The sequence below is a fragment of the Notothenia coriiceps genome, unplaced genomic scaffold, assembly GCF_000735185.1.
Source record: "Notothenia coriiceps isolate Sejong01 unplaced genomic scaffold, NC01 NC01_scaffold00017402, whole genome shotgun sequence".
NCBI lineage: Eukaryota > Metazoa > Chordata > Actinopteri > Perciformes > Nototheniidae > Notothenia > Notothenia coriiceps.
This window is the reverse complement of record NW_011350103.1, coordinates 36,666-48,415: the sequence shown is the minus strand read 5'-3', so window position 1 is coordinate 48,415 and position 11,750 is coordinate 36,666. Positions and strand designations below refer to the sequence as shown.

The 11,750-nt window shown below is 39.9% G+C and overlaps 1 protein-coding gene across 1 annotated transcript in view; it reads left to right on the top strand.

Annotated features, from left to right (window-relative positions):
* LOC104950356 (A disintegrin and metalloproteinase with thrombospondin motifs 20) overlaps positions 1-11,750 on the top strand; it is a 36,305-nt gene that overhangs the window by 12,337 nt on the left and 12,218 nt on the right. The window contains exons 13-18 of the mRNA XM_010776870.1: positions 780-899; positions 2,055-2,162; positions 3,868-4,032; positions 4,706-4,975; positions 6,863-7,024; positions 7,396-7,572. Coding sequence (XP_010775172.1) covers positions 780-899; positions 2,055-2,162; positions 3,868-4,032; positions 4,706-4,975; positions 6,863-7,024; positions 7,396-7,572 — 1,002 coding nt within the window. The remainder of the gene's footprint in view (positions 1-779; positions 900-2,054; positions 2,163-3,867; positions 4,033-4,705; positions 4,976-6,862; positions 7,025-7,395; positions 7,573-11,750) is intronic.

The window sequence follows — 11,750 nt, the reverse complement described above, 5'->3', positions numbered from 1 at the left end:
TGTGTGTGTAGGCGTGTGTGCGTGTGTGCGTGCGTGCGTGCGTGCGTGCGTGCGTGCGTGCGTGTAACCTGATATGCCGGCAACTTACGGAGGAGTGTGCTCTGACTCGAGCTGCCATTTCCTCCATGGTGCTTTCACTTCACCCTCATATCCTGTCAGACTAAACCTGATCCACAGTGCACACACACACACACACACACACACACACACACACACACACACACACACCTCCCTTTCTATGAATTCAAATTTCTCGGATCCAAACTGTTTTTGTATAGCTTTAGTCCTAGGTTTAGCTCAAATTGAATACAACATCTATGAATGGGCGTCTTTAGTTTATACATCTCGATCTAATGCCCTCCCACATGTGTTTGAATGAAGTCAGATAGTGGTATTTACAGAGCTGGAATATATCGGCTCCTTAATGCTTGTGTAATTATAATTTGCTCTTCAAATAAACCTATCCTGTGGCACTTCCTCTGCTCTCGTGTTGTAGCTGAATGTGGTCGGATCGCCTCCTATGTAAGTAAGGAATTAGGTTAAGGTTCGGGTTGAAACTCGGGGTGTGTATGTGAACATGTGTGTCCATGTGTGTGTATGTGTGTGCATGCATGTCAGACTCTTACCCAGGCTCTACTGAGCTGAATCTAGACTGAGGCCCTGTCTAAGATATCAACATTGACATACTTAGATAGAGTTTGAGATAACTTGCGGTTGACTGGGCTTCTCTTCTTGTACTAATGTGTGTGTGTACATATGTGTGTGATTTTCTCTTTCAGTGTGCGGTGACCTGTGGCCATGGCTACCAGATGAGAGCTGTTAGGTGTGTGTCTGGGACCTATGGTGACACGGTAGACGACAGAGAGTGCAACGCCGCGGCAAGGCCAAGAGACAGTCAGGTAACAAAAATAAGAAACGTTAACAACTTCTCATCTACTCTCCAAACATTTATGGTTAATTCCTTTTTTCTTTTCAAGAGACAGTGATTTGCTCTAAGGGTTAAGAAATAAAAATCCAAACCAACGTCAGCATCTTTAGCTGCTTACAGGATTCCTCCGATTTTTTACAAGCATTATATTTGTTCAAAGTTATTTTCACCATGTGTTCAAAAAGCAGGCTACTCTTTTATCGAATATGTCTCTGCTTTGGGTCACTTTAAAGTAGTGGAATCAAGCTGTAAACACACTTTTTGCCCGTTATCACTTTAGGAAACAACTTTCTTTTTAAACATCCAGTAGACACGAAGCAACATTAGCCTAGCATATGCGCTTTAAATAAAAATGGTACTTTCCTTTGGTCTCCAGCAACTCCAAAGGGAATTAGCTGACTGCAAAGTACTCTCATGTTCACTCAGTTGTAGAGGGATGGGATGGAAAACCAAAACAATGAGATGCTAAAATGCTTAGAGCCGAGCAGAGCTGTAGTTATAATTCTCAGTCAGTTCATATGATATATTGTCAATATATTGATATTGGTTTTCCCAGCTCCCTTACGACTTCTTAAGCACCCGGTTACTGTCAGGTTTAGGCTTGCCAAGCATCTTTAAATTGGTCTAAAGCTGCGAGATAAGCAGATCCAAGCACCTGCAAAGTACCCCTGGTCTTCACTCTTTGATATTGATCCTAACCTGGTTAACCTCATCAGCATCTTTAAAAGGTTCCATGTTTTGCTCTGGTTTGACCCCAAAGTCCAAATCTAGGTGGACACAGACCATAAGGCTGCAGCAAACCTTACCTGAGTGGTTTAAGTGCTCTTAGTCAGTGATGGACACACTAAATGAGGCAGATAGTGTTGAACTGATGACCTTCCAGTCTATTCTGTCTAGTAAGACTAGTAAGGGTCACTAGTAAGGGTCACCTTAGGGCATTGCATAAGACGGGTGCATCAGCTCTGTAAATTGAATTATACAATAAAGGTTTTTGCACAGCCGGAGAAATCCTGAACCTGAGTCTCTGAAATGTGTAAAGAAATATTTGTACTTGTAACTTCAACATAGTGATGTTTGACATACAAATAATACAAATTTGACTTAATTTGCATGTTTATTTTATTAGGATTGTGAGATGCCGGTGTGTCCGTGGGCCTCTCCGGTGCAAAGCACGCCTCGCCCCGACAACTCCGCACAGCTGCTGACTCAGTGGAGATACGGCTCCTGGACTGCGGTAAGGAAACAAATTGGGTTTATTAGGTCTATCGCAGAACATAGCTGTCTGTGGGTTTACCTTATACAGTCCAAAGAATATATACACATGCATTTTTGGTTGAATGGTAAACAAATGCTTGCACTCAGCGTGTAGCGTGATGGAAATAATCTGCTGGGCTCCGGAATCTGACTAACTTCTGTCTTTTAACAAAGAATACTGCTGAAAAACGTTGTGTGTGTGTGTGTGTGTGTGTGTGTGTGTGTGTGTGTGTGTGTGTGTGTGTGTGTGTGTGTGTGTGTGTGTGTGTGTGTGTGTGTGTGTGTGTGTGTGTGTGTGTGTGTGTGTGTGTGTGTGTGTGTGTGTGTGTACAGTATATGTTTCTGTGTTTAATTGAAGAAAACCACACTTCAGCAATGATGGGTCTCTTGCATGTGTGTTTGCAAATATTAAGTAGTTATATTCAACTTTTATTGTATATCCCAACATTCCTTCAGATAGTACATACTGTACAGGATCATAATCCTCTTTGGCATTGTCTGTTTTACCCCCTGCTGCATGTACACACACACACATATACGTGCAAACACACACAGGCTCCACTGTCTGGGCTGAGAGGCCCCTCTGTCTCTCTGATGCTTCGCATTGTTACTTGTCGCAAATGAAAACCAGATTTCATCTAAACACGAGTCTACGGTTTCTAAGATTGAACCCCGTCTGTCAATCTGAAAGTCGCTGTGAGCTCACATGTCAAAGAGGCCTGCGCCAGTGTGGTCTTACACACACACACATAATACACACACACACACACACACATAATACACACAGCACATGCACACCTACACATGCATACATTCCCCCCCCGGGCAGCAGAACTGCCATCCTCTTTAGAGAGTCACTGATATGAGAGGGATATTAACATGCCTGTTTGAGCTGGAGCCATTTGATTGCATTAGGTATTCATCTCTTCTGAAATGTTTACTGCCATGTCCCTTTGAGATGGAAGCGATAAAGATATATTGTAAGCAAGTGAAAGTTCGTCAGGGAGTCATTTCAGGACACAAGCAACAGTTAAGAAATTCTCAGAAGCATTTATTTGTGACACTGGGTAAAGAATCCCTAAAATATAACTTTCATGAAAGAAAATGTAATGGATTCTTAATAATGGATTTCTTACAACATAAATCCATGTCATGAAGTATTGTTGAATTCTAAGACCCTTTCCTCTACAAACAAGCCAAGTATTAAAAGTAATCATCCTGAAACTCGAATGATACTTGAATTATACGCAAATTAAAGTCTTCACACTCCGATGGCACAAAAGGACCAAAAGTATTTTTAATGCACGCAAACTTATGAATAAAATAATAAGGAATGCTGAGATTTTCTTTTTGGATTTTGTTATTTCTTTATACAGTATTGTGTGCTTTAAGCGGCCTTTTGGTAACATAATTATGGCTTATCAATGTCGCTTTACAGTATATACAAAACAATATGTGTAATTATATGTCTACTACAGGTACTAAATACCCATACATACATGATATATATTGTATTCATAGTACATGGCACTTCAAAGCAGTTCATTTGCGGTCACTGTGTTACCTCATGATACATTTGAAAGTAGAATAAAGCTGATAGAATCACTTTAAAACTACATCATACAAACGTATTTTTATTTCCACACTACAAATATTTATCTCTGCTTGTATGTGCTTGTCTCCAGTGCTCTGTGTCCTGCGGCAAGGGGAAGCGTGCGCGTTACGTCAGCTGCAGAGATGCCCAGGGAGGAGTCGCCGACGAGTCCAACTGCGCCCACCTGCCCCGGCCCCCCGAGTCCTCCGCCTGCTTCAGCCCCTGTGGCCAATGGCGTGCCGGGGAGTGGTCTGCTGTGAGTAAACTATGCAACACTGTGTCCAATCAATGCGTATGTGTTCCACTCCAGAGACTTTCACTAATCACTCCCACAATGTTCAAATCACGCTGAAACTTAATGGGCATTTGGTACCGCTGGGATCTTGGACAGTTTTCTATTGATTTGTGAATGCCAGCCTGGCAAGAGAGCCAAAACTCTGGATGATGTCACTAAAACAACAGGGCTGGGATTGTTTACAGATTATTTTCATGATCTTTTAATCATGTGTTTATGTGAAATGAAGTCCTTTAAATGTCAAAGCCCACAGGATAAAGTCTTAAGTTGCTTAAATGCATGTCATATTTAGTAGATCTTTACTCCTGATGTTTCCACAGTTACAGACGTATTGGGCTAGACATTATGAATCAATACTTGGCAGGCAGTCTGCTACAAGTACTCAAATCACCTCAGTTTAGTACACAGTACTCATAGTAATGCAGACCATCACATTTGGTATATTCTTTCATTGTGACTTCTAACTTTATGCGATATCTAGCATGCAATTTATCGGAATTCGAGGATTATTAATTATTTAATTTCATTCAAGATTAAATGACATGACTCAATTGTTTCAAATGTTCTTTGCTTGTAAAATGTAGTTCCCCCCTCCCTCACCTAAGATTTTAACACCTTGCCTCCCTCTCCCCAGTGTTCAGTGACCTGTGGCGCTGGAAGAACCACAAGGCAGGTGGTCTGCTCTAACTACCACCAACCTGTGGACCAGTCTTTCTGTGACCCCGATGAGAAACCTGCAACAGAACAAGAGTGTACCGGTGCACCTTGCCCCCCCCCCTACAACCGCCAGCGCATCAACGACCAGCCATACGGATATCCCCAGGACCCAGGACGCCACCCCGGGCACAGCAGCTGGAACGTGCCCTCAGCCGACAACCAGTGGAGGACCGGACCCTGGGGCGCAGTATGTTCAGCATGTGATCTTTGGGGAAATGGGGCTGTGCAGAAGTGTTTTGTCTTTAAGTAGAATCTTTTTTTGAGAAATAGCAGTCAGAATTTGCATTATTTGCTCGTCAAGTGCAGGAAACCACTTCAGATCATCACATGGAGCCTTGTAAATATTCCGTATTGGCCTTTGACTTTCATAAGACAGCTAGTACTTTTTTTTAAATGTTTTTTTATGTTTGACGGTTCATAGTATGTGAGGTGTTGTCATGAAGGATTGAGTGTGTCTGTCTGTAAACACATTCTTGTGAACACACTCACTTGAAGGTAGCAGATGTTTTCATTTCCCAGGGCAGAGGGCCATACATGGTAAAGGACTTTACAAACAGCAGCAAGGGACAGGTTGCAACTCATACTAGGCACTGCAGAGTGAATTTATATGGTGTGTTTGTATAGACACCTAGGAGCCTATTTCTGTGTTTTCATGAAAAAATCGAAATTACCTCCAAGGTAGAGACTCAAATGGATTAAGCACGAACAAACCCAAATGGTTTGGCAGTTTAGCCGCCTAATTATCTTAATGTCCTTGGCCTTGAACATATAGTGCCAGGCACTATGTTCTTTTTGTCAGGCTCAGTTATTTTGATTCACCTTTTAACCGAGTCAGGCATTGTTACCTCTGAACTGAAACTGCTAATGCCAAAATAGGGGCATTTGTGCGGTTGGGGTTGAGTTGTTTTTTCCTGCATGGTGCAATTTGGCATCATTTTTGCCATGAAATTGCACTTGTGAACCCAGACCAGACCATTATCGAAACACTAGAGCTAAGAACTCTTCTTGGCTTTAAAAGAGCATAGTTTACATTTTTAAAGTTGGCGCTAAATTCACTCTTTACCTAATAAGCACAAGTTAGTTAACAAATGGCTGTTACTCCCCCTGGTTATTTCACGGTGAAACTTTATTTTAGAGATGAACTTTGTGCCTGTTGGAAGGAGATAGAGGATTTTTTGGGGGGGGTATTTTTCGAAAGCCATGAGAACAACATTGTTCTTCTCTCCAAATCCTCCCCAGCAGAGGCATTCATCCCAGCACTGTTCAGTCTCACTCTCTAAAGCTGAGTGGAAGCAGTGCTGTTCAGGCTCACTCTGTGCTGTCCTCCCTCACATTTAGAGAGCGTTGAATGTGCTCACTCCCATTCACAGTGGGGATGTGTCATTTTAATTGGATGCAGAGTGTACCTACTGCTCTGTTCAAGGCTGAGTTGTTCAGTCTTTGAGATTGTCCTTCATGGACTGATGTTTTCAATCATTAGGAGATCATTTTGAACAGCGTTTAGTCTGGGTTATACTCAGGTTAATTCAACATAAGAGGTTGGATGTTTATTGTGTTTTTTCCTGTTTACATATTACATTCAATATGTGTGCCTGCTTTGTTTTTGGTTTCAATCACTGGATTCTGTAACTCCTTGACTAAGCTATAAGATGTTAGAAGATGGAGTTCTTTAACTACAGTATTCACATTATGGGTAGCTTTCAACCTTATCACATTGCCTTCTTTAAACAATAGAAGTTGTGACTTTGTACAACAAACTTAACATACATGATAACAAGTGGTCATATATTAGAAACTGCTGGGAAACTGAGGGCTGCAGTCAAAAGCTCCAGAAAAAGTGAGACAGGTTGAGTTTAAAATAAAGGCCTTTTTATTTTACTTTGACTAATTTTGTTTGCTATTTCATTTGTCACTTTCGGGTCTCTAAAAATATATGATTTGAAAAATTGTACTTGTACTATAATGTGACCCCAAATAAATAAAGAATTAAAAAAAATAAAATAAAGGCCTTTTATGAACACAGTTTCTGTTGACCTATGTGTGTTTCCTCATTGACACCCTGTTTGCTCCGCAGTGTTCGAGTACCTGTGCAGGGGGCTTCCAGAGGCGAGTGGTGGTCTGTCAGGACGCTGATGGACGCAGCAGCAGTTACTGCGATGAGAGGGTCAAACCTGCCGAGTCCAAGAGCTGCGACTCTGGACCCTGTCCGCTGTGGAACTACGGAGTATGGGGAGAGGTGAGATGATACTTAGAGTTTCATTGACATTCATTTTGAACTTCAATAAATATACATCTTTTGTGTTTTATCCTAATTGTCAGTTAAGAAATTCTCCATTGAAGAGATACATACATTACGACATAGATTATGACACTATCATTCAATTATATGATATGGTAGTAGTTAGAGACTCATTTTTGTAGAAAATAGAGACGAAAAGCATTGGTAGCACCATAGTAACACACTGACATTGTCCCCTTCTGTTATTGAGTTAGTGTGAATGTAATACATCACAACAAATGCTAGTGTTTAACCAGAGACAATGTTGAATTATGTACTTTCCGCTAAAATAAATGCATTAATAAATGTCTTTTGTTTGCTTACTTCAGTGCACTCAGACCTGCGGTGGAGGACGGAGGACTCGCCTGGTGGTTTGTCAGAGGCCCAGCGGCCAGAGGCTCAACGACTACAACTGTGACATCCTGGACAAGCCCCCCGACATGGAGCAGTGCAGCCTGCAGCCCTGCCCAGGCTCCGCCTCCTGGCACCGCCGACCCTGGAAGCCGGTACGATAGTACTCACTCGTTTTCCTCCAACACTTATCTTCCTCACTGAGGGTGCGTCACTGTGAGTAGACATGGTGTGTGCTAAAATGACTTCAGACGATGTGTACTGAGTGTGTTTTTAGCCTAAAACTGTCGGAGACGCTGCAGTGAGCGCTGGGTATATAGCGCAACTGTAGGCTAGCTGGCTCCAGCCCACCCAGAGCTTGCAGTCGCATGGTGCTGATTAGAATCCAGAAAGAAAAGCACAAAAACACAACGCTGCTCCACTTAAGGGATCATTCAAAACACATGGGTCCCATTTTAAGCAGAGACTCCAAATTAAGACCTATAAATCAGGACAGTGTTGTCCAACAATGCCATATATTTGCAGAGGCATGACTTTGGAAAATATTTATTTCATATATGAGGCGTGAAGTAAATGTTCTTTGTGGTTATTGCTGTCTTCACCCTGTATCAGAAGTACACAAGTGTATATTTGTGTATAAGAGTTAATATTATGACCTTTATTGAACAGCAACAAAGGACTGTTGTTGTATGTTGTATGTGTATCTATGTACAGTATGATTTATTTTTCAAGTAGCTAGTTTTCGTTACTGAATATTCTATTTAATATTTTTGATGGTGCTCTTGGTCAGACCTCTCGTATCTCTCTATGAGTAAATACAGTTTGTACAGAGGAATATATTTTCAATCCGTGTTTCATTTGTGTTTTTAATAATGTGTTTTTTTACTTATGTTGAAAAGCAATTTAGTATGGCTCAATGTCTTTCAGGATAAACTACTTCAGTGTCCCACTAAAACTATCGCACAAAATATATAAATACATCTTTAAACATATCGTAAATAAAAATGGCCTTAAAATGCTGAATTATTGAAAAACAAGCATTATAGGAAAGCATTAATTGTTATTTTAAGTTTTAATTAAGTATATTTTACATGATATGATGCAGTCTTTATCATATAGGAAAACAGTAACCGTAACTATACTGTACCATTCAGACATATTTCTTCATCCAGTTTCTACATAATATAAAAAAGAAGAATCTTTTCACAAACCAATAGGTTTTCATAATACATTATTTTATAGTATGTGTTTATCCTAATGTGATTTCTGGGACAGGAAGTCAGTCTGAGGTTTGATCCAGCTGCAAACAGCAGCATGAACAAAACATTGAAATGCAATTTATACTCATATTCATAAGGTGCTAAATACATGATATAATGGTGCATAATCGGTATCATGAAGATAGTGTTATCATATTTCCAGGTTTAGAATAATTTGTATTTATTCTGTGAATGGTCGGCAGCATCAGTGCAGCGTTTTTGAAAATAAAACTGTCCGTGCAGTAAATCGTTGGGTTATCATTGAGCCGTTCTGTTTCAGCCTTCATCGCTGTCCATAAAGCAAGCACACAAATACCTCCTCCTTAAAAAGTCAGAGTCATTTGGTGCTGTCTCTTTTTTTTCTTCCTTTGGCCAGTTTTTGTATTTCTGAAGGAATTTTTTTTTCAAATGAAACGTATTTATTTGTTTACAATAGATTATTAATTGTTGCAGCTTTAATGTCTTGTTCCAATTTATTATTTGTCATTATACACACATGTCACCTGAACACTACTGATTGGAGCCTTTCACAGTATGCAAAGAGAGTACCATCAGTGTGTGCACTGTGTTACCTGATGCCAGTTCAAGAGCAATAATATAGGCTAGTTTAGTCACGTACACATTCAGAATCTACCAACAGCTTTGTTTTCCATCTGTATATAAAATATGTTGCTACTGGGTCAGGCTAGCTGATGGAAACTATTAATCCTTGGCAGTTTACAGCATCACAACGTCATAAACAGCTGAATCCCTCAGGCTAGTCCTCTTATAAAAAGCGTGAAGAACAGATTTTATGCCAATAATATTGCCAAAAGAAGCTTTCAAGCAACACAACACCAGCTGAACATCTTTGGTTTGACTAAACTCAGTGGATTAACCCTTCAGCTTGCTGTAGTGATGTAGAAGTGTACTTCAGGGTGTGTCAGTACACCATGACTTCAATTTAGGCACAGGGGCTGTTAAGATACTGCTATTTCCACAGGGTATGAAGTTACATTTTAAGGTCAAATCAGAGTTCAAGAGCTCTGTGGCTACTTATCCCAGTAAATGTAAATCTTACACTTAATGCAGCAGCAGTACTTTTGCCATATATAGTCTGAGCACTTTTAAAACTCCTAAACTCTGACACTTTGCAGCTTCAGGCACCCAATTTGTGACCAGTTTTCAAATGTGACAATAAGCACCCTGAATTATACCTGGGTTAAGGCAATTATCATGACACATATTTCAGGTGAAGTGTTGCAGTGGGGTCTGTATTCATGTCGGCGTCCTCTCAGTGAGGATGTGTGCCGTCTCCTTTTTTGTGCTTTTGTATTCCTCGCTGTCAATTTCAACCAAGACTTCCACTACAACCAAGACTCCTCAGCCATGGCAGGTTCCCTCCCACTTATTTTTCTACCCTGTGGTGCAACGTTGCCGAACTCAAGGGGGCAACTCTACTTTTTTTTGTTGCATATTTTGGTTGGTTGTTGTTCTTTTTGCTATTTATTTCATTCACATGCAAAATACATAAACATGTTGAATTAGCTTTTCCCATTGTAAAGATTATTAAAGAAACATAACTGTGACATTTGTGTTGTTTCTCAATGCAACATTTTGCTGGCAAACAAAATACAGCACTGCGCCTTTTAACAACTTCAGCCTGCACCTAAAGGAAGAGTTCAATATACGCTCGGTTATGAACACATATCAATCCTATAGACGTCGCTCTGGGGAATAGCCTCACAAGTTAGGAAAGCAAAATAAGACACAGTTCAACACAAAGTAGTAACACTTGGAATATAGTTTATTGCTTTAACAGGGAAACAGTTGTTGACACAGCAGGAGTAACTGCACATACAGTAGTTTCAAAGTACACTAGAGTGCTCCAGTAACCCATGGGCACGCCATACTGTACATGCAGCAGGTTTTATACAGTGTATAGTGTGTAGGTTAGATATAAACAGCTCTTATAAAAGACTTGACTTGTAGGTGATTATGTGGTCTTTTGGTATTTTAACTTCAATTGACTTTATTCTGATTGGCTCCCAATATGTAATTCTGTCTTTCGGGGCACACTTTGAATTTGTCTCTATAGTATCTGTGGTACTTTACATACTTCTGCATAATTTAATTAAATAAACCCCACAGGCCTTTTCCTTTAATGCGTTTTATTTAGTAATGCCTCTGGAGAAAACATATACAGCCCAGCTCCAACTTTGGCGTTGGGTGGCACATCTGTTTACAATTGCATTAATAGAGCTCTTTGTAATGCATTTGGCAGGACCCCGACAGAGTATAACTTTTACTACAACAATAATTGGTATTAATGCATGCTGGCAAGGGTTGTTTAGAAAACCAAAGGCAAGCCCTGAAAAGCCAGTATTTACAGAAAACTGCTGATTGAGTTATATTTGGTATTGTAATGAGGTCCTTCTTTGAAGTAAAACACACACTTTTTGATGTGTTAGAAGTAATGTGGAGCTCAATAGTCAAATCATGGAATAAGTCAAGTTAATACTTTACTGTAAGATGCAACTCAAAATAGGTCCATATCACTTTATTCTACAATAAGGAGCCTCAAATGAACTAGCTACACTGAAGCATACAGTCATAATACAGCTCTAAATAAAGCAACAGTAAAGTTTACATGAGATTAAACTAAATCATTCGACTAAAATCAGCCACTAACATCAGATCTCAAATCAGCTTTAAACATTTTAAATAATTACAAATCAAATGTAACATTGTCTAAATGGCAAATGTTGGGAAACTACCGGTAGTCAACTTTGAGAGACCAGATGATGATAAAAAGGTCTGGGGGCTTGTTTTACATAAACATGTCTTCAGAGAGTTTCTTACCTTACAGTATGTAATGGCCTCTTCTGTTGGTAGTATCTCCATATTATCTCTCCATGCTAAATAATAACACTTTTGCAACAGTAGTATCACACCAGCAGTAGCTCAATAAAAATTATTAATGCTTTATCCTTCATTTTTTCAATTTTCTATCAAATATATTCCTAAATCTCACACATGAAAACACAAAGGATTCTATATCATTTTATTAAGTTCAAAGTAGGAAAGTATCTAAA